Source organism: Schistocerca americana, chromosome 2 (assembly GCF_021461395.2).
Source record: "Schistocerca americana isolate TAMUIC-IGC-003095 chromosome 2, iqSchAmer2.1, whole genome shotgun sequence".
NCBI classification, from domain to species: Eukaryota; Metazoa; Arthropoda; class Insecta; order Orthoptera; family Acrididae; genus Schistocerca; species Schistocerca americana.
This window is the reverse complement of record NC_060120.1, coordinates 873,471,461-873,494,489: the sequence shown is the minus strand read 5'-3', so window position 1 is coordinate 873,494,489 and position 23,029 is coordinate 873,471,461. Positions and strand designations below refer to the sequence as shown.

The following is a 23,029-nucleotide window of genomic DNA, read 5'->3' as shown; positions in this document are numbered from 1 at the left end:
AAATTGAAAGAATTATGACTGAAAAATTATGAAGTCAATTACTCACTGTGTGACATACTTGTTCACAAATAAAATAATGCTATAAGTGGGGAGATAAGTTGCGAACTTTCTAGAAACGTATAGTGAGTATGACTCGCCGGTGTTGGCGCGTCCTATCGTGCCGGTGTGCTTGTGTTAGCAGTCACCATGACGCTGCACTTCCAGCGTTATAAAGCGGGCGGTAGCCACGCATCCCGATTTAGACGCCGTGAGACACCAGAAGCAGCGCTACGTCCAGCTAACCGCAGACACATCTGGTATGTAATGCGACAACATTAAACTTTTTTACTGCATAATATTAATAATTACGTGTTTCAAGCACAGTAACTTGTCTCGAAGTCGCTTTAAAATCTTGTGTTTAAAGAAATATGTGTGCCGGTCCAGTATTAACAAAAATGTATTCATCCAATGATTATAGGTTTATCTGTTGAGGAAGTTTAAGATAAGTGTTTAAAGCAGCGCCGCTGACGATATAATTAAAGATGGAGCCGTTGATCTATCGCACTTATTAGCTTTTTTTATCGAATCATGCTATTAGTAGGAAAGAAAATTGGCTGTAAAAGTGAAATCTGATTTAACGTGATACGCCTGCTCAAACGACAAAATCATATGAACGTGCGTTCTCATAATGAAATTCATTGTAGATGCAGCACAGTTTCGAAGCCGAGCTTTTGTAATTATTATCGAGAGAGGTGGAGCAGTGGTTAGCGCAGGGGACTCACAATCGGGAGGACGCCCGTTCAACTACCCATTGGGCCAACCAGATTTAAGTTCTGCACGATTTCCCCAAATCGCTGCAGGCAAATGCCGGGATGGCTCCTTCGAAAAAGGCACGGTCAATTTCCTTCCTCATCCTTTCGTCTTCCGAGCTTGTGTCTCGTGTTTAACGACTTCACCGTAGACGGGACGTTAAACTTTTAATTTTCCTTCATTCCATTTTGCAATTATTCATTCCTAGAGAATCGTGAATGTGGACTGATAATCTCAACTACATTTTAAAACGAAATTTTCAATCTAATCCTCGTGGGTCTCAATTTGTGTTATACAATAACATTTCAATATTTGTGTTCCCACAGCAAGAAATGTGTTTCGAACTTTGCATAATACCTGTTTACTGCGAAGATATCCTTTTCATTCAACGAATTGATCTCTCTTGCAGACAGTTTTTTTGAGATAAGAATATTGAAAGGAATCGTAAGACCAATTCTGGAGACAAGGAAAGATAGGGATTTTTTTCAAACGCTTTGTTCCAATCTCTAAGCCCCGTGTGTGAACAGGCTCAACGTTCTGAAGCTCTCCACATTGCACTGTGGTGACAAACGTCATGGGATAACCTCCAAAAATCGTGTCGAACATCCTTTTGTCCAGCGTAGTGCAGCATGTCGACTTGGCATGAACTCCTCAAGTCGTTTAGGTCCACTGCAGAAAAAATTAGCGATGCTGTCTCTGTAGCCATTCATAATTACGAAAGTGTTGCCGGTGCAAGATTTTGTGTACCAACTGACCTCTCTATTATGTCACAGGGTATTCACATCTGGCGACCTGGGTTGCCAAATGACTCACCCAAATTGTCTAGAATGTTCTTCAAACAAATCGCCAACAAATGAGCCGTAGTAACATGGCTTATTGTCATCCATAAAAATTCCGTTATTCGAAAGCATGAAGTTCATTAATGCTACAAATGTTGTCCAAGTGGCCGAACATACCAATTTCCAGTCAATGATCGGTTCAGTCGAACCAGAGAATCCAGTTCATTCCATGTAACCACAGCCCACATCATTATGGAGCCACAGCCAGCTTGCACAATGTCTTGGTGACAACTTGGGTCCATGGTTTCGTGAGGTCTGCGCCACACTCCAGCCTTCCATCAACTCTTACCGCATGAAATCCCGATTCACTGACCAGGCCACAGTTTTGAAGTCGTCTGTGGTCCAGCTGGTATGGTCACGAGCCCAGGAGAGGCGGTTCAGGTCAGGTCGTGCTGTTAGCAAAGGCACTCACGTCGGTCGCCTGCTGCCATTAACCCGAAATTCCGCCGCACTGTCCGAACGGATACATGCTTCGTACGTCCCGGATTGATTTCTCTGGTTATTTCACATAGTGTTACTTGTCTATTAGCACTGACAACTCTACACCAAAGCCGCCGCTCTCGGTCGTTAAGTGAAGGCCGTCGACCACTGCGTCGTCCGTGGTGAGAGGTGATACCTGAAATTTAGTATTCTCGGCACACTGCTGACACCGTGGATCTCGGAATATTGACTTCCCTAATGTTTTCAGAAATGGAATGTCCCATGCGTCTAGCTCCAACTACCATTCCGCGTTCAACGACTGTTAATTCTAGTCGTGTGGGCAAAATCACGTCAGAAACCTTGTCGCATGAATTATTTGAGTACAAATGGCAGCTCCTGCGCGGTTACGGACTGTAGCGTCTAGAACCGCTCGACCACACCGGCCGGCGATATTACCGCCATCTGCATATGTACGTATCGCTATCTCATGATTTCTGTCACATCAGTGTATATAATTTGCATTGAATAAAGGGCGTCTGTTATATTTAATCCATTTTCAAATACGCAGTCTTGTGAGCTAAACAAAAGAAAAACATTGCCTTTACTGTTCTCTGTTTCCGTATTACTTTCGTCAGTCTACACGGTCGGGAAGTAACTTGACATTTTTGTCTTCTGCGTGTAATCGTGGACCCACGTGTCGTCAACAGTCACGTAATGATACCAGAAGTCCTACGGATTATGCTTCAACTTAAGCAAACACAAATGCCCTTTTTCGACCGACTTTGGCCTCGAGTCAGCAACTACAGAACCATTGTGAGGCTTTTCCACATGTGGGTCTTCTTTTCCGATAGTGCGTGCCCGTAGTTCTAAATGCCTTCTAGATACAATGAATATTAATACGAGAATTTCCTTTCACTTTATCCATCTTATATTGCTCACGGCAATAGTCCTATAACAGTCCATATGGTTATGGCCTAAGCTGCTTTCATATCTGAAGAGGTCGTCTCCTTTAGACCGATGTCGCCTTACGGGACAAATTTCGATGTTTTTACTAATTACACAACATGCTCAGGGTCATAATTCGCAAAGAAAAAATAAAATTTGAAAAGAGTTGCAATACTCTGCCTGGTAAAAAGCTTTTCTGGTGGAGATTTTGCTAAAATGAATTCAAAGAAGACAGTATCAGCAGTCATAACTCTCTTTTTGCAAACAATCTTTGCGTTTCTTCGCAGTACTTGTCACTGTGCTACCAAAAATGTGCTCATCGCAAATATGCGAGTCTTTGAATCATTCAAGGAACGTCATTAGTTGCCCCCTTCAGATGTACGAATGATACTTTCCTTAACCTGCTAACACAATTAAAGATGGGTAGTTGAGCTCGTCACTTCTTCACACATATAACTATAATAAATAATGGAGCTTCCAGCTGAAAAACTGTAATTAATGGCAAATACAATGAGTCTCATCACTAATGGACTTAATGCTGGCACTTACGTGGGAAGAGAAACACGCGATTAAGATACACAACAAGTGGGTTTCTTGCAAACTTTGTATCATACAAAAGATCGTCATAATAAAACTCGAACGATGTTTAAACATTTTATTCATCGGCTTACAGAGGTATAAACGTTTTTAGCAATATGACGAAACAGTATAACCCCACATGCATTCTTGTCGTGAGTTCATGAGACGATCAACAAAGGTAGTAAAATCTCGTGGAACACAAGCTCGCCTAATTTCTCACCTTGTGATTATTATCTTTCCGGCTAGCTGAGGTGTCAACTATTCTCAAATAATCCAAACATATGATAATAGGTACAGACAGACATTGCAAACATTATTGCTGACGTCCCTCAGGCAGAGGCCCTAAGTGTTCCTCAAAATTTGATAAATCGAACTCAAGACGTCATCGAAGGCAACAATGAATATTTCAAGCTTCATCTGCAAAGAACAATTCTCCGGTTAACTGCCTAGGATAATTTACCAACTGTCAGACTTTTTAGCCTATCAGACTAATAAGCGTTCACAGGGCAATTTTTGTTTTAGTTACTCTGTATCTTCAAACTATCGTGAAAGGAAATACTGAGTACCATAGAGTTTAATTGTACTTCTTTTACGTTCGCTGACAGAAAAAGGTAAAGAAAGGATTGCTCGTACGTATGTCAAATCTCGTCTACGAGGCCTTGTGTGATGTGTATTTTGTAGGCAACCGTACGCTGGTGTACCTCTTTGTCATATGTCAGCTCAAATTCAGACTAAGGTGTCAGTCATCGTAGTACTAACCATATTCCCGGCAGTTGTGTAGTGGGATCTAGATTTACAGGCAGTTCACGGAGATAGAGAATAAGAGTCGTTATCTGAATATCTGATGCTCTCTGCCCTTCTGCGTGTTATGTGTTCTTAAGTTAAGAAAACCTCGATGCATGGCACTTCAAGGAACTATGCCTACAGCATTTATTTTATACATTTAAAACATCGTGACTTCCTTGGATTCGTTCGTCCTCGATTTCTCATCATTTCAGCAACGTGTAAAGAAAGTTTACCCTAATTTGCACAGATTTTGAGAACGTTTTGATTACTTGACGTACGTATCACACCATCCGTCAGTTCACCACAGACTTGTCAGACTGCTAAACAGACACCAGCCCAATGGAAAACCAGTAGTCTACACAAACTCTTCAATAAGTACCGACAGTTGTTATGTAAGGTCAGTGCAATTCAGTCAGTTAAAAATATTAATCAAGTGCTCCATATACCAACGGCAGGTTGGAAGATAAAAATGACTTGTTACATCATCTGTGTGTAGTCAGAGCAAATAGTCGTAACAAAGGTACACGGACAATCTCAGAGATAATGCAGATACGCTTATCACTAGCAAATATTTGGATTCTCTGCTATTTTTTTTGTCTGGCCATAAGGAGAGAGGAGTCTCTTCCTTTTTATCTAAACCTTCTAATTACTCTCCCTTTTTACGGAAGTCGCAAAGGACATACATGTATAGGTATTTCTATAGGGTTACTTACATTCACGTGTTGAGACGGTAGAGTTCTGCGGACGAACTTATACATTAGAGCGTGCAAGAGACTTATCTAGCAAGTGATGGAGCATCTCAGCCTCTGAAATCGGAGGTTATGTGAGCAGCGCAACGGATATACGGAGTTGTGACACAGAAGTTTTTCAGTGAAGTACTTTTGAGGCCGCCCTTGTGATTCTGGAATACATTTCAGAATAAATGCGACTAAATAGAAAAAAAGAAAACGGTGTTGTAATGTTTAATACGAAAAAGAAAAATCAGGCTGTAGTTGGAGTGTCAAACACTTGCAATACGATACGGGCAAAATTAACTTTTCCGTTTTGTTCATTACTTCGAGCCTAAGAAAAAGTGTGACATCGTGCTACCCATACACTAAAATGCACTTTGTCTGAGAAGACACATCAGGTACAGATATACGGGTGTCTTTCCTAAGAGTCGTCGAGCGCATTTTCTCTAATGTTTCGACAGATATTTGCCATTTCGCTTTTGCGTTGTGTAGCTCGAGTTAGCCCAAACAGTTACTACTCGTCACGCTTTCCATACGACGCCCACTGACAACAAAAAGCGTCGGTTTGTTTCACATTACATCCAGTATTATTATTAGTAAATCGAAGACAAGTGTAATATGTTTGAATAAATGGTTCTGATACGATCAGCAATTAATTTTCCCTTGTTGACATTTTATGCCTATGCTATAATCTTCTGAAAAGTAATAATAAGTTAATAAGTATACTTCACTAAACAGTAAAAATATGATACCTCGGAAATTATTTGTTCACCCTTTTCAAAACATTGTTACACATAGCATTTTATCCACCACATATAATAAATGTTTAACCTTTAAGAATATTATAAGGAAAACGTAATATTGTAGAGATGGTTACATGCAGATTGTATTTTTTGTCGTCTTTCTGTGGAAGACCTTTAATACTTACTAAACTATATTTTTTCTGAATACTTTTTGAAGCGGAATGTTTAAGATACATAGCATATAAAGCAACTGATTTTAGAAACTAAATTTTAGACGGTATTCTTTCAAACACTTCAAGAGTATTTTTCACCATATTTCTATACTTCGCTATCACTATCTGCTCCAAGATGAAAAATGGTTTTCTTGCAAGACGTGTTTAGTTTACATTTATAAATCTCTGCATGCTCTACAGAGAGTACTGTCTTACAATAATTTCACGAATGTTATTTTTTAAGTATATGAGGACAGAACGACCGTAAAATTTGCTACAACCACTACTTAAGCAATTATTTTGTTATAACATTCCATGAGGTGCTTGTATCGTAAGGCCTATAAAATTTGAGAGACCCTCACGTGCTGTCCTAGTAAATAGTTCTCATTTTAATGTACTGGGTAAATTTTTATTTGTATGAATACCTCTTTGTAATTTCCAGAGTAACTCGGGGTTTGTTGTTCAAGTACTTTAATAAACAGGTACCGTTTTTATCAAATGAATTTAGTTTAATGGTATGGATTGTTACATTTGTGTTAGTTATCAATTTAGTTCATTCAGGAGACTACCCTATTAAGGTAGACAATTCAGCATAAGGAAGTGGCCTACCTGGATGGAGGTAGACATTGCAAGTGGTGATTGGCGCAGTTGTTTGCACTCTAACCCACCACTGCTTCCAAGTTAAATGCCCCCTGTGCATTGCAAAAAATCAATCTTAGTGTGACGTTTGTCAAGAAAGTCTGCCCGAGAATCAATGAACAACCATGTTCGAAATAACAGACACCATACACATATAAGTAAATATATCGTTTGTTAGAGTGTTAACATCATTGCATACCGCATGACTAATACTTCAGAAACCGTATGGCTTTAACAGTACAGTATTTTTATGTGCAGAACTCTGTAATCGTCAGAACTTCAGACCACTATAAATTTCATAAAGCTGATGTACAGTTTTTTTTCACGCACGTGTTACTAAAACGCATCAGGTATCAGATTTTACGTGCCAGATTAATCTCAAACTTCCTTTTATCACTTTTTGCTTACATTATTGAAATCATGTTCTGCCGCAGTTAAAATCTACTTTAAGATTAAATTAAACTGTTGCTTGGAAAAATGTATTCTTAGAGAATAACATGTTTACTAACTTAGAATAATATTCAAATTTTTGTTTCTCAATGAGACGTACACAAAGCATTTTTTTGTGTGTATGTCCCACAGTTGATGCAGTGCTACCGACTTCAAGATTTTTTAACAAAATAATTTATCTGAAGTTAGTGGGTAGCAGGCAGGCACTCCGTCTTTAGGCCACAAGTGACCCATCGGGACCATCCGACCGCCGTGTCATCCTCAGTAGAGGATGCAGATAGGAGGGGCGTGTGGTCAACACGCCGCTCTCGCGGTCGTTACGATGGTTTTCTTTGACTGGAGCCGTAACTATTCGGTCGAGTAGCTCCTCAATTGGCATCACGAAGCTGAGTGCACCCAGAAAATGGCAACAGTGCATGGTGGCCCGCATGGTCACCCATACAAATGCAGGCCACGCACGACAGCGCTTAACTTCGGTGATCCGGCGGGAATCGGCGTATCCACGGCAGCAAGGCCGTTGCCCGAAGTTAGTGTATAGTTAGAGGATATTCGCTTATCGCTATTGGATGGAAGGTACTGAGATTTATGTCAAACAGAAAATTTGTTGACTATTAATGATGGCACTACAAGCTACGCCGCACAGCATCAGACCTTAGTTTTCATTTTTTTAACAGAATCACTGTTTTTATTCTTGTCTTTACCACACAATATACAAAACTCGCAAATTTTCTGAGGAATTTGGCTACTGTTGTGGAAATTACTCATTTAATGTTCACTTTATTTTTAGGTACGACAATGGCTCCCCCGACTCTTTATAACAACCCTTTGAGTCCTCCATGTCGTCTTGTACGTTTGGTGGCTGGTATCATCGGAGTTGACCTGAAAATAGTGAATGGTACTGACATGAAGTCGCCTGAAATGTTGAAGGTAATGCATGTGTTAACTGATAACAAAATTATATGCTTCTAGAGCGCAAAAATATTTTGACATACGTTGAGAAATGAAAAACTGCATAAAAGCAAACTATTTTATTTTCTTTAGATGAGAAAATAAATACTGGGCGGGCTTGGTTATGACTCCATTGAGCCCATAAGCGCTATCGCCAGTTGTGACACCAGTGGTCCGATTCCCGTGCTGCCATGAGAGGTGTATTCCAGATGTGTAGAGTCGAGTGACGATTTTGTGCTTTCCACTGTATTGATTTTAAAGTATCAGTGAAACAACAGGAATCTTAGCTCAAGTTCAGCAGTTGGACACCGAGAGAGGAAATGCCAGGCCATTGCCATTGTAACAATCAAGATGATGACTTTTGGATTGTTGGCCGCTCAAGGGCGTCGTTATCAGCGCCCGTACAAATTCTCAGTCATTGCACATTCCAGTCTTCCAGTTCCCGAATGACGATGAAATGATGGTGACAAGAACACCCAGTCGCTGAGCGAAGAAACTTCCCAACCCAGCCGGGACCCGTTTTAACGGTGTGTTAGTAATAGGAAAGTGTCGCGGTGGTTCAATATGTAACTGTTAGACTAAGAGTCCAGACGTCTGTGATTCAAACCAGAGACGGCACTGGGATTTTTTTTCTAACTTCTTTAGCATTTGACAACGATATATGTACGTGAAAAATGCCATATTGCCCCGTGGTTGGGGTCCGCGTAAATTGTATCTCCACCAAATCTGGGTAAGTCAGTTCGAAGGCAAGGACACACCACTCCAAAAGGACCTTTCCTGGTTAAGTATTGCCTCAACTTTCGTATTGTGGACGGTATAGCTTACTTACTTCAAGCACTTTCTGTTACACTAACATAACAATCTCTGACCTCTACTTTCTTAGCTGTAGTTGTTTGTTTACATGTATTTTTAACTACTAGAAGTCTGAAAATGTAAATTTTATTGCTCTATGTATGTAGTAAACAGTACTGGTGACATCCATATTTTTGCATTATTCATTTTCTTATCTTTACATTCATTTTGTGTCTGTCTAGAATTTCTGCTTGGTTTTTGTTTCAATGGTGAATTAGTCTTCGGTCTCCGTAATCTGCTTTAAGGTAATTGAGGGTTCGAACCAGAGCATCTCATTTTGTATTATCAAATGCTTCCTCAGTTTCAATGAAAGCGATTAGTAGTACTCTGTACACACTTGGCGTATTCTCATATCAGTGTCTCGTATCTTCCAAACTCGAATAAGTCATCTGAAAGCTGTTATAGTCTTCTTTCCAAATAGCGTATAATTATATTTCGTTAATACTTTGGAGCGTGGGATACAATATTCGATGTGGAGCAGTTTTGTTCCAGTATGAAACCTACACCGTTGTATCCTTGGGCGTTAACTCCTCTGCTTGGTCAATTCACTTCGCCGATTCCTAATACGTCAGTTATTAAACTTTCCATTTCTGTCCTCACATTCTTCAGTATTCTACTTTTGCGGTTATCTCACATTTTATGCCTCTAGTCGATATGCTATTTTTTGTTTAGAATTTTTGTATCAAATTGTCTTTATTGCTGTCCGCGTCATATAGTCGGGTAGGCGATTACTCCGGATGATTTCACGTAAGAGGAATACATTATGGAAAATCATATACTGTTGTTGTTGTTGTGATCTTCGGTCCAGAGATTGGTTTGATGCAGCTCTCCATGCTATTCTATCTTGTGCAAGACTCTTCATCTCCGAATAACTGCGTCAACTTACATCTTTCTCAATCTGCTTAGCGTATTCATCTCTTGGTCTCCGTCTACGATTTTTACCCTCCACGCTTCCCTCCAATACTACACTGGTGATCTCTCGATGCCTCAGAACGTGACCCACCAACCGATCCCTTTTCTAGTCAAGTTGTGCCACAAATTCCTCTTTTCCCCAGTTCTATTCAATACCTCCTCATTAGTTACATGATTTACTCACCTTGTCTTCAGCATTCTTCTGTAGCACCACATTCTCTTCTTGTCTAAACTATTTATACTCCATGTTTCACTGCCATACATGGCTACACTCCATACAAATACATTCAGAAAAGACTTCCTGACACTTAAATCTATACTCGATGTTTACAAATTTCTCTTCTTCAGAAACGTTTTTATTGCCGTAGCCAGTGTACATCTTATATCCTCCCTACTTCGACCATCATCAGTTATTTTGCTTCCCAAATAGCAAAACTCATTTACTACTTTATATGTCTCATTTCCTAATCTAATTCCCTCAGCATCACCTGATTTAATTCGACTACATTTCATTATCCTCGATTTGCTTCTGTTGATGTTCATCTTATATCCCCCTTTCAAGACACGGTCCATTCCGTTCAGTTGCTCTTCCAGGTCATGCGCTGTCTGCGACAGAATTACAATATCGTCGGCAAACCTCAAAGTTTTTACTTCCTCTCCGTGGATTTTAATTCCTACTCCAAATTTTTCTTTTGTTTCCTTTGCTGCTTGCTCAAATACAGATTGAATAACATCGGGGATAGGCTACAACCCTGTCGCACTCCCTTCTCAACCAGTGCTTTCCTTTCATGCCCCTCGACTCTTTGTAATTGCCATCTGGTTTCTGTACAAATTGAAAATAGTATTTCGTTCCCTGTATTTTATTTTGAAAAAGTAATCCATTCAACATTATCTAAAGCCGTTTCTATCTCTACAGATGCTAGAAACGTAGTTTTGTCTTTCCTTAACCTATTTTCTAAGATAAGTCGTAGGGTCAGTATTAGATGCTATAGCGTTGAAATGGTAGAAAGAAGACATAAGGACAACACCATGAATGGTAAACATAGGAAGATGAGTGGTAAACATAGGAACGGACCGAACAACTGGCACGATAAATATTCACACCTCTGCCAGGTACCAACGACCTCCCTAGAGCCTGAACGAACGCATTTTCATAACAGTGGCTATCTCCAACTAATACGGGCTCAGTATTCATCAGTCTGAAAAGCATTTGACGTCCTCCGTTACTCACAATTCTAGAAATCAGGATATTAATATTTTTCAGCACTGATGGTTCAAATTAATGATACCTAGTTTTTCTGTGCGACCATGTTACTTTTATTTACGATGCATATCGGATTTGATTATCAAAGAATCGGTGGGCTTCCAGGGATAGTAATCAGGTTTCTGTTCGTTCTCAAGCCATCAACATTGGATTGAAATTGCGGTAAAATTGTAGCTGGACTCGAGAGACGGTATTTTAAATAATAAAGAAGCGACCCTTCAGGCGCACGTTACTTGAGAGGATCGGTGTCTATTCCTCCTCAGTTCCCTGTCTCTATTAATTGCCCCAAATTGTCGTTCTCCAACATTCGCACTCACCCGCACCTACTCACAAAGAACTGACCAACCAATGCGCGCACCGCTGCAGCGCTTTCACTGTACATTACTTTTACAGATTTGGAACGAACATGTATGTGCCCAGTAACAAGAAACAATTCATTAACAAAAGATAACAACTACCTCTCTCGGGATTTTTAAACATTCACTGCAGTTTGATTCCACATAAACACTCGCTGCTTTAAAATACTACGAGGTCGGCCACTTCACTGTTTTATGACGTACTCATAGGCCGCCGTCACCCTGTACCAAAACGTAACGTAACTATCATGCACTCCTTTCTCATGTTGTAGTGTCGAGTGTTCATTTCTGAATGCAACGATTCACTGATTAAAAAAAGTATCAGGACCATGTTAATGGCCGTCAGTGGACGCTTTCAGTGAGGCGTTTGAATGTCTGTGTAGGAGTGCCAGCCTAATCTTCCTCAACAGCCAAAACTGGAGAAGACGGTGTTGTTGGATGCTAGGGTCTGCATCGAAGTCAACTTTCCTTGTCATTCCAAAGGTGTTCCACTTGCTTCGCTTCGGGGCTCTGATCAGGACAGTCCATTTCAGAAACGTTATTGTCCATAAACCACTGGCTCACAGTAGTGGATTTATGGCGGGATGCATTGTCATGCCGATAGAAACAACTAACGTCTCCCAACTGTTACTCAACAATAAAATACGTTCACATTCTTCGGAATTTAGTGTTTTCTTAAGCGCAACTATGAGTCCACAACCTAACCCAAAAAAGGACCCCCATACCGTAACAACGCCTCCGCTACATTTCACTGTACCACTGTACACGATGGCAGGTAACGTTCTCCAGGCATTCGCCAAACGCTAAGCCTTCCATCGGATTACCACTCCAAGTCATTCGTTTTCATACATTCACCGTTCAGTGGCGTCGGTCTTAACACCACCTCAACTGTCTCGTAGCACTGACTTCAGAAATGTGTGGTCTTTCTGGATCTGCTCGCTCATTGTAGCTCGTACTTCTTTACTCCCTACGCACGCTCGCGGCGGCAGGTGGACTGTTGTTAGCACTTTGAAACTCACGAGTGATTCCTTCTGCTGATATGTTGGATTTTTTTACAACCACTCTCAGCAATGCTGCTTGGTTTCTGTCCCTGAGAACGAGAGGTCCTGGTCTTAGTTTAACTGTGGTTGTTCCTTCGCGTTTCCAGTCCAAAATCACATCACCAGTGGCCGATCTCGACAGCCTTAGCAGCGTCGAAATGACCCTGATCCATTTGTTACTCAGGTATGTATTGATTAATCCATTTTTGATGTCCCTAAACTCTCCTGACCAGCCCGTTCTGCTGTTAGTGCTTCTCTGCTGGCAACACAGTACTGCTGGCCTCCTTTTATAATGGAGGGGCCTTCTCTCGTGACATCTGGTGGTCGATTCCGCTTTATACGCGGGTGTCTGATAATTTGCATACACATGCAGACTCTGCGAAGCGGTCTGGTCGGCGCAGGCTAACACTAAACGGATATTGAAAGGGTTCTACTCAAGTACAAAACCATAAGCCAACTTAGTCCACAGCACGCGGGTAAAGTGTTGCAAAATCTAACACTCGTATGCTGCCTCAACAGTCTAGATTCCTAGTAATGCTCTAGTCGAAGCAACGGGAACTTTCAATCCAGCTGCGAACTGCCAGCTACATTTCTTTGCTTTATTGTTATCTCCCCACGAAGACGCGGGCTGGCAGGGGATAAAAGCACTCATCAGCCAAAGGTCCCAAGGGGTGAACGTGGCTGGCAGTGGAATAATACTCTGCTCTTTCACCAAACGATTCTGGACACAAAGATGGGATGTAGATTTTAAAAGCATGAATTGTGTACAATTTTCTTAAATACATGTAAGGACATTTTTCACTGATCACATTTGCAATAGCACAGGAAAGCTGTGTACGAAATTTTTAAAAACTGAGTTGCGAGAAAGTTAAAATCAATAATGTACTGTATCAGACTTTTATGGGAGAGACCTGCAATTAGAAGGAGTAATAGGGAGGGAGAAGGTGGCTTGGTCCTTTTGGGTAGTTAGATTTGATACGGCTGTTGGGTACAGGTGGGCTGGTTTGTGGGGATAAGGATAATGTGGGACAATGGTACGAAAATATCAGGAATAGATAGTTTGACGAAGGTATTTCAAGGTCAAGAGGAGGAGAGAAAAGAGGGGGATGGGGATGGGCCTGGAGGGATGGAAAAATCTCCAGGGGATAGGTAGGAGCCGGCTAAATCTGGTAGGAGGGAAAGTGTCAGGTCGGATTTAGTTGTCAAAGAGTGGGACGCTATTGAAACTGCCCTGGGAAAGGACCAGTTTCGTCTGGCGACCTCACTTGTATCGGACTTTCCTGCACTGTGGGATGAGCCCACGTGGTACAAGCGGTGAATCTTCCAGTGGCGTCATTGCAGACCTACTTCTTCGTAACATCGATAAGTGTTCTGATGCAGTGGTTACCTCTGGCTGGACGCTACCTGAGAATTTCCATCATTTCGCAGTCGGCGTCTGAGCCACTGTCATCTTGGCTGGATACAAGATTTCTGGCGTTGGAAAGTTTAGCAGGAAGGCACCTGTAATTTAAAGTGTGGTAGTGGTGGTGGTGGTAGACTGAATTTCGATGTTCACTGTCAGAGAATTTAAGAATTAGTTGTTGGTCAGTAGCTCATGTATCTGCCTTTACAAATACAATTTTACCGTGGCTGCAACCATGGAATAAGTGTTGTTTTGACAACATCATTTCATCCTGACAGCAACGACTTCCTTGAGGTCCAGGTACTCATGGTATACTAGTGATCTGCTGCATGTCAAATACTCAGGGCCTATGTGAATGTGGAGATTAAGTGTGATATAAATTTCGCTTCGATGATACTGCCGCCACAAAATGTGCTGAAATATCGTTTATTACCTTACCTATGTGGGAATATCATGCAAATGACTTTAGGCCGATTGACATCTCTAGCTACAGTTTTCTCTTCAACAAGACTGCTACATAAGTCCCGTTGCTCATACTTCTATCATAAGAAAATGAATAACGTATATCATAATCTACCGTGGCATTTGGAGCTCACTTCTCATTTTCCAGTATAATATTCTGCCATTTATGAAGATGACAAATGCAGCAATAAATATACAAACCAGAAATTGTCCTCAAGTGAACTTTATACACAGTGGATGCTGTTGAACTCCATGACTCTTCCTTTTAGGAGTAGAAAAATTTCCGCAATCAGTCACAATAAAATATTATTTATTAGTTTTCTATACACCTCCTACGCCTAAGTTCTTTGACCACAGCCTACACGTTCCTACGTAAACACAGTGTATATCGCAAGTGCACGTCGCAATAGTGAAATATGCAGATAAATTTTATAAAACTGAAACATGGACGTGAAAATGGTAACAAATGTGCAACTAAGTGGAAAAACTGTCCCACACCGTAATTATAATAATGATGCTTCATCTTTATGTAAGTACAGATGTATTTTCCATAAGTGCTGCCTTGCCACTTACAATTGTTCCACGTGTATCTGTTTATTCACCAGCAAATAATTTTCTTTGTCTTTATACAGTGATCTCCAGCAATATAAACATGTACATGAATGTATAAACACTGGAGGATGGACACAAACCCGAAACTGGTCGTGTGACGAATAAGTAATCTTTTATTGTAACTGGTAGCGGAAGTTTTTCTACACCGGAAATTGTCATTGTTATGTTTTCATTTCCTGATACACATTTCACGTAAAGGTTATACGAATATCTGAATCGTATGCTTTATTTATTAGTTCATATTTCAGTGTCAGTGTCGTCTCAGATGTTGCTTACACAAATTTGAGGTGCTACGTGTTTCTCGATCATTTCAGAAAGTTCCTCAGCACACTGTTCCCGCATTGGAAGACAATGGCCTGTATCTTGCTGAAAGGTGAGCACTGATTATGAGTTACAATTACGTGTAAAATTTTTACTGATTGTTACATAATGATCGACTTGGATGGAGCAAAACAATAAAAGCTTTCTGAGAATTGGATCTGATACTGATGAAAACTAATATTAAATTGAAAAAATAAGTTTATGTCTGTTTTAGCTTTTCAGTAATAAAGTTAGCGGTATAGTAGTTGTTCAGTCTAGCAAGTACATTGGAAGAAGTCATTTACGGCCTTTAGAGCTCACGACGTTTCACTGAAATAGTTTCGTGTGACCAAAGGGGAACTATAATCACATTACAAAACGTGAATATGTAAACGGTGTCGATAAATCGACGTACTGTACAAGCTCCATGTTTTTTAACAGTTCTGGAAACAAGTAAAGTACTTGGTAAACAGTCTCCTGGCTCGCAAAACAGAGAGATTTATAAAGGAAAATATACGGTACATTAAAGCGAAACAGGGGCAAAAATAAGCTCGAAGAACTTAAATCTTAACTCCGGTTTCGCTATACTCTATCAACACAAAGAAAACTGTTCCATTACAACTGAAGGACCTGAGAGCGGTCACGTATGTTAAAATTAGTCTAAATGAAAAGAAGTGAAACAAGTTTTATGAGAAAGAAATCTGACCTTTGCTACTATCGTGACTCCATGTACTAATTTCAGATATAGATTAAAAAAAGAAGGAAGTACAAAAGCTCCATGAGATTCCAAATCACCCCTTGCCTTGCTAAAGAACAACAACGCAGGAAAGATGAGTAGTAACACTACTGAAAAAAGTGCGAAGCAATAAACGCATAGTCAAAGTATATTTGATTAATGGTCACTGTGGGATGAATGGAAACTAAACAGCAGATAGTCTGTCCAAACTGGCAACATATGAGGGCAAAAAAAACATACTTAAGTACCGGCTGACGTCTTTCTACAAAAATATAGACGACTCATATGAGATGAGCGGAACAAAGAACGGGCACAGTGCTCGAAAGCAAGAGATCGTCATTATGCCTGCATATCACCATGTAACACGACGCAAACCTTGGTGCACGAAGACCTTTTAAGGCAGAAAGTTTGTATCCACTATAGCACAAATGACCTTCAATCCTGCATGCTTCAGACAGCATCTAAACCGCAGTTAAGTGTAACGGATTCTTCGACGACCTATGCAGCAAGTATATTCTGTCAGTTAAGTAAATCAATTAATTATCTAGTTACGTGGTGTGTACTTTCTGTTTCGGTTTTATCTTTATTTTGTTTTAACTGACCAAACGTCTTACCATATACTGTCTAGTTTTGAACGTTCGTTTCTAAGTAGCTATATCTCTCCATGTACCTAAGCAAAAAATTTTTATTCTACCCACCTAAACAAGCCAAAAACGTAGTACGCAGTTTTCAGAATTGAAAGCTAAAGATTAAAAGTAGAATGTAGATAGCTGTTCTGGTAGTGACCTACAAGCCAATAAATAACAGAAAGAAAATTATAGAAACGTAGTAATGATACTATGATTGCAGTTCTTACATCTACGAAATGGTGACAATATAATTAGTCATATCTAAATGAAACTTGACTATCAAGAATGACGTCTAGCAACATATCATTTTTTTTAAACTTATGAAAAGCGACGACGATGATGAATGTCTTCCCAGATATAACTATCACATGTGCGATGGATGTAGGGGTATGTGTTTCCTGAAAAATTGGAACTTTGTGGTAACGTCTTACGGAACTAAACTGCTGAGGTCATCGGTCCCTAAGCCTACACACTACTTAATCTAAGTTTAACTTACGCTACGGACAACATACACACCCATGCCCGAGGGAGGACTCGAACCTCCGACGTGGGGAGCAGCACGGATGGTGACAAAGCGCCCTAGACCACACGGCTACCCCGCGCGGCTGTCTTTCCTGAGACTGTGGTTAAATATGTATATAAGAATACACAGTACTACAAATCTGTAGCAGTTTGCCCATCATTTGGTCGACCTCTATCTTCACCTACTTAATAACGAACATTTTTTGCTGGTTACACATCAAACACACACACACACACACATACACGTCCGAATCAATATGCAGAAAAATTAATTGTATTTTGCTTTAGTGTCAAGTAAGAAGAAGACACATGAATTAAGTTTGATGAATAACGTCAGGAGAACGTTTGTACACCATTCCAATTATCGCCAACACTGGTCATAAGACACACCGTTCTGTAGGTGCATTGTTCTCTGAGGTTTCTATGCATTGTCTTTGATTAAAACTCCCACGCCTACCACATCTGAGGGGTCTAAAAGCAGAATCCCTTCAGTTGCCTAACAGTATCTCAACTACATATTACAGGGAGCTGCAAGTGTGCGTCTGTGCTCCAGTTTTATAAAGCCGTCGTACCTTCCTGGCTCGATTAAAAGTGCTACGTGAGTGGATCACCGAGAGATTCGCGTCATCAGAGCATTCACGCTTGAAAACAAGCAGAGTCTAGCGATTTTCCATCTCGTCCTCGGGGAGCAACCACACAGGTCTTTGTTTAATCCAATGTCACAGGCATCCCATGCGATAAATGAAAAAGTCATGGTAATGAATTTCTCCATCAGCGACCAGCTACACTACCTTCTGAATATGAGCAGCAAGATGTTGCAATTGATACACACCTTCCTCGCACTAGGTTAGAATCGTTTAGCACCACGCAAGCTAAGGAAGCCCAGAATGATTCTCCAAAATTTTTGCAGACAATATCAACGTAAACATTAACAAACGTAACACCACGTTAATCGTCTTTCCGAGAGATTTCAAAAGCTGTTAAAAAACTCACTTGCTTCACTGTTGTTATTTTCCTCTCACCACTTTTCTTTTATTCGGCAATAGAACTGAATTAAAAACACGCACTTCAAATTCAGCCAGATATACATCATCGACACCTGTAAATTTTTTTTGTAGTAAGAAACAGTTTCTTCTACTAAACATGTAATACTACACGTTTTTAATTAGTTGATACTCGTTCCAAAGATTGTACCCTTATGAAAGTGCCACCTACAGCGTTACGTGCACTTTATAAACTATGAAAAGCCTGATTTTTTTCATCTTTCGTTCTCATTCAGGAAAGCTTAAGCTCTTTTCAGCCAGAGATCTAGTTTTTTCTCTTTTGGTGCCATTTATTTATAAAGGGGAGAAAGGAGAATTTTCAGTATACTGTCTCCTTGTTTTTCTTTTCCTGATTTGGTTTTTGGTTTGAGGGGTTAAATCATAAGGACAGTTTTAGGGAAACCTCCCTGACACCTTACCTGCGATTTTTTTTTATTTGTTGTATTATTTCCCTGAATATCACGAAATTAACCATTACAATTTTTAATCTCTAGTAAATGAGTGACAAATCATTGTAATTTGACAGTTTATGAATATCAGTTACATGCAGTGCAACTAATTGCGTGGTGTTCAATCGGGTTGAAAATTCCCTCAAACACCTGCTTCATTAGCATATAGGGTGGTCAGAAACAGTCTGAAAAGCTTGTAAGGGTATTACGGGGTCTGTTGTGCTGAGAAATAATAGTTAAGAAAGAAATCAGATACGCTGCAACGTTTCCAAGAAAATAAGCATCTAAGGAATAGTAATTAAATTACGAAAAGTATACATGTACAACATTTGCACGCATATAAAATTTATATATTTTAGGCAACATAACTTATTCATAGAAAAACGTGTAAATGTATTAACGGCAAACAGAATTTCGGTCTTTGATAAAGAGTTAAAAGTGTTAACTCCAACTACATTTCCCTCTTCATACTGTCATTTGCAGAAAATCTTGTTTAGATATTCTGTAGCGTTTACTAAATATCACGGGTATTACCCCATATGCAATTCATTCACACTTCAGTACAGGATACTATACTTGTACTGTATAAATAATTTCACTATGAGTCAACATTTTTGGTTTCCAACTGAGACATGTAATCAGCAGATGGTTGCAGTATATTTGACAGTACCATTTGGCTTCAAAGACCGCTTGCTGTCGTGATGCAATTATAACTGTGGTTACACTTGCCATAATATTATAGCATTGGTGAGGTAAAGTTTGGTGTTAAAATAAGTTGCATTGAACTTTTCGCCTTCAGAAAGACAATGACAGAATATTTGTAGAGATATTCAGCAGGGAATCATATAGACGTAATGAATGAACACCACACTCTCACTATGTGCCTGAATGTGCAGCGATAGCATAGACTTTATACGTATCTGAGCTTGTACGTTTATAACGATTTGGTGCTCTGTTAACAGCCGTGCCATTGCCATGTACCTCATCTCAAAGTACGCGAAGGATGACTCTCTCTACCCGAAGGATGTAAGCAAACGTGTCCTCGTCGACCAGAGGCTATTTTTTGATCAAGATTTGTACAACAGAATTTTGAGTGTTTTCGTAAGTAATACGTTACTCTCGTTCATACAAACAGATTAACCATATTCCTTTTTTGTTTAGTGTTGTTTAAATAAGAAAGAGAGTTATGATATATTTTTATTTTAGTGTCAAGCTTTTTTCGATAAATGACCTTAATTTTTAAAAAGTGCCGAAATACAGTCTCCCAGTCGCTTTCCTTTATTTTCGTATGACCGGTTTCGGGACGTCTGCCCTTCTGCAGATCATTTGCTACAATTGCGGACTAACCTGTCGAATGTGGAGCTGAAAATTATCTGTCAGGTTAATACCTGTCACTACAACCACCCTTCTCTGCGGAATACTAAGCATTTTAGACCAACACATTCGCCACAGTCACTCTGTCACTGACTCTTGACACTCCGAACCCACCCGCGACTTGATTAGCAGCTGACTTAGACGCAGTCGCGTGGCGCGCACAAACCGCAAGTAGTCGACTTCGAGCAGAGAGTCGCTCGTGCAAAACGGACTTTTTTAGCGGAGTACAGCCCCATTTCCCCTCCTGCTTGCTGAATGTCCACAAACATTAGTTTCAGTTATTCATGTCTCGGCCTTCAGTTGGTACAGTGAAGGTTTCATTATTCATCTCAGAATTACTTTAGCCGTATTCATTTCATAGTAATGGTGGGGTACAGCCTAATTAAAGTTACGGACTGTTCTCGTAGTTTTTGTTTTACTACTGATGTTTAACAATGGATTAACTCTATGCATGAAACAGGAGAAGTCGTATAAGGGTAAAATGACTCTTATTGAATTACGTTATTAAGAACCAGTTTTCTTTTTTTTTAAATTTCGGACTTGCCATATGAAACGAAAGCGTCCCCTTGAGCTACGCGCATTCCAGAAGAATGATGCCTTATCGTATGTGACCCCCTTGTGAGAGACTATACTCACTACGCCACAACCACAGTAAATACATCATTAGTCTGATTACTTACCATGCCTCTGAGTACACTTTTAATAGTTTCTGTTACGTGATTGATTCTGTGGATATGGTGTGTAAAGCAAATATTGGATTACTGACGTTTATCTACTTTCTCTATCTCATTTTCTGTACCTACAGTTACCTTTCATGTCTTGCACTTTTCAGCACCCACGTTCCTACTACATCGTTGCAGCTTCTGAGATCTACATTTACGTTAATTTTCTGTCAACAGCTGCCAAAATTTTTTGGCAAACCGATGGATCCCAGCAACATCGATAAAGTGAACGACGGTCTGGAGACTTTGAACCGAATGCTGGATGGCAAACAGTGGCTGGCCGGAGACAAGATCACACTTGCTGATTACGCTGTCGCTAATTCTCTGTCAGCGTTGGAGGTAACGTGAAGCTGTCAAATCAACTTTTAAGAAATTAAGAAACTACGAACAACCTATCTAAGAAGAACTTGCTAATTTTTCTGAGGGTTTTTATTAGATGATGTCTTTCAAACTTTCTCGCATTAGTTCAGTAGAAATCTCCTTAAGGTCTGAGCGACATGGTCAGCCAAAAGTTCTATGAAACTCAGAAAAATTAGTTAATTTAGGCAATCAAAATATCTATGTTCAAAAATTATTTGAGTGCTGATGTCACCTCTATTTTCAGTTTGCTCCAGAAAGTGGAATTGACCCTACGAAGCAGCCTAACATCAAGCAGTGGCTTCCACGTGTTGAAAGTTCCCATCCAAAATACGGAGAAAGCCTCAAAGAATTCCGTGAGGGCTTGAAGAAAATGGCGCAGAAGTAAAAGCACATACTATTTACTGGTTTTGTATTTATGTAATAAAATGTTAACAGTCATCTAGTCAAATAAAGTTTATTAACAACATGTGCAAATTAATTCCAAAGAGTTAAACACTTTCCAGAATGAATCTATAAATATGGAGCGTACTGAGCGTGCGTTGTTCTGAAAATTCCTTGCAGGTTAAAATTATGTGAGACACGAAATATTGTCCTTGTTCGTGTCTATCAGCAAAAGTAACTTTCAGTGCTGTTAAATGTTGTTTGTGCTAAGGAGAATAATTTCACATTTGCTACAACGAAGTCCTATAGTGTTCGCCTCTGCTGCAGATGGGGATGACGTGTCACTGGCGACCTCCTTAGGCCCTATTACAGCAAACTTCTTTGCGGGAAAATTCTAAGAACATGCACAGAGAAATGTTGTCAAAAGGAACGAACGTTTGGGTTCTTAACTTAGAGACAATTCAAAGAGAAATTAGGCCATTTTCAAGAACACCTTATTAAAATTACTCCGAAGTTTCAGCTCACTGTGAAAGAAGAGGTAGATGGTAAATTTGCAGTTTCTGTGAACACTAGTCTTTCTGAAGGGAAACGGTAGCTGCGGCCACACTGCATACGAAGAACCCTCACACATGGACTCTTCCTTACATCAGGGTTCAAACCTTTTGCAGTAGAAGTGTGGCGTCATAGAAACGGTTACCAGTCAGGAAGATCCGTGAATCAGAGTAGCTCCAGGTAGTAGTGGGTTATCTGGCTACTGCCTTGCTCAAAAAGTGGTATTAGTCCGTACAAAGAAGAGCGTTAAGACCACCAGGTAATGATCCTATGTTTTCCTGCCATTCATTAAAGAAGTAGCTGATGTTGTAGCCCAGAAGACAGGTCAAGAAAGTTAACAAATCGCTGGAAAGAGCTGGAATTTAGATAATAGCACGCAGTTGTGGAGCCACGCATGTGAACGCAACAACACTAAGGCCGTGCCCTACGTGAGCGACAGAAGCGAGCGACAGCGCGCGACAGCTTCAGGCGACAAAACACAACCGCAGGTGATGAATTACTTAACATCCGATTTTAAGAAAACTATTCGGTGAAAAAATGTAATTCTTCCGCAACCTATAGCTTGATATCCTTAAATGATAAAGGTCAGAATTTATTTTCGTTATTCGTCATAGTTACTGTGCTGCACGAAATTGAATACATGGCTGCACGAAATTTTTAAAAATTTGCAAAGGTAAAATCACATTGTGTAGACTTTCCGTTTAGTTCATTTAAGACCATACATTATTGCGTATGAAATGTAACCAATATACCTAAATTGTATTTAAAGTTGAGACCGGAATGAAAACTCTTTTCATTCTTTTGGTTGTTTTATCCGCGGATGGGTCGCTCGCATCGCGTCCGAACCTTTCCTGAGCTACGGGAATCAAGTGGTCGTAGAAATCGTCGTATCTCATAAAAGGTTCAAGATATCAAAACGACGATTTTTGGAAATGTGAGCACGCAGAAAGTATTATCTTATCATATGATTAACACTTGAT

The 23,029-nt window shown here is 40.0% G+C and overlaps 1 protein-coding gene across 1 annotated transcript; it reads left to right on the top strand.

The window, feature by feature from the left end:
* Positions 1-253: 253 nt before the first annotated feature.
* On the top strand, positions 254-21,548 carry LOC124596307 (glutathione S-transferase 1-like). The gene is made up of 6 exons (XM_047135409.1): positions 254-296; positions 7,921-8,060; positions 15,296-15,354; positions 19,623-19,761; positions 20,934-21,095; positions 21,361-21,548. Exons 2-6 carry the CDS (start codon positions 7,929-7,931, stop codon positions 21,499-21,501), a joined length of 633 nt encoding a protein of 210 aa, XP_046991365.1. The 5' UTR covers positions 254-296; positions 7,921-7,928; the 3' UTR covers positions 21,502-21,548.
* The last annotated feature ends 1,481 nt before the right edge of the window (positions 21,549-23,029 follow it).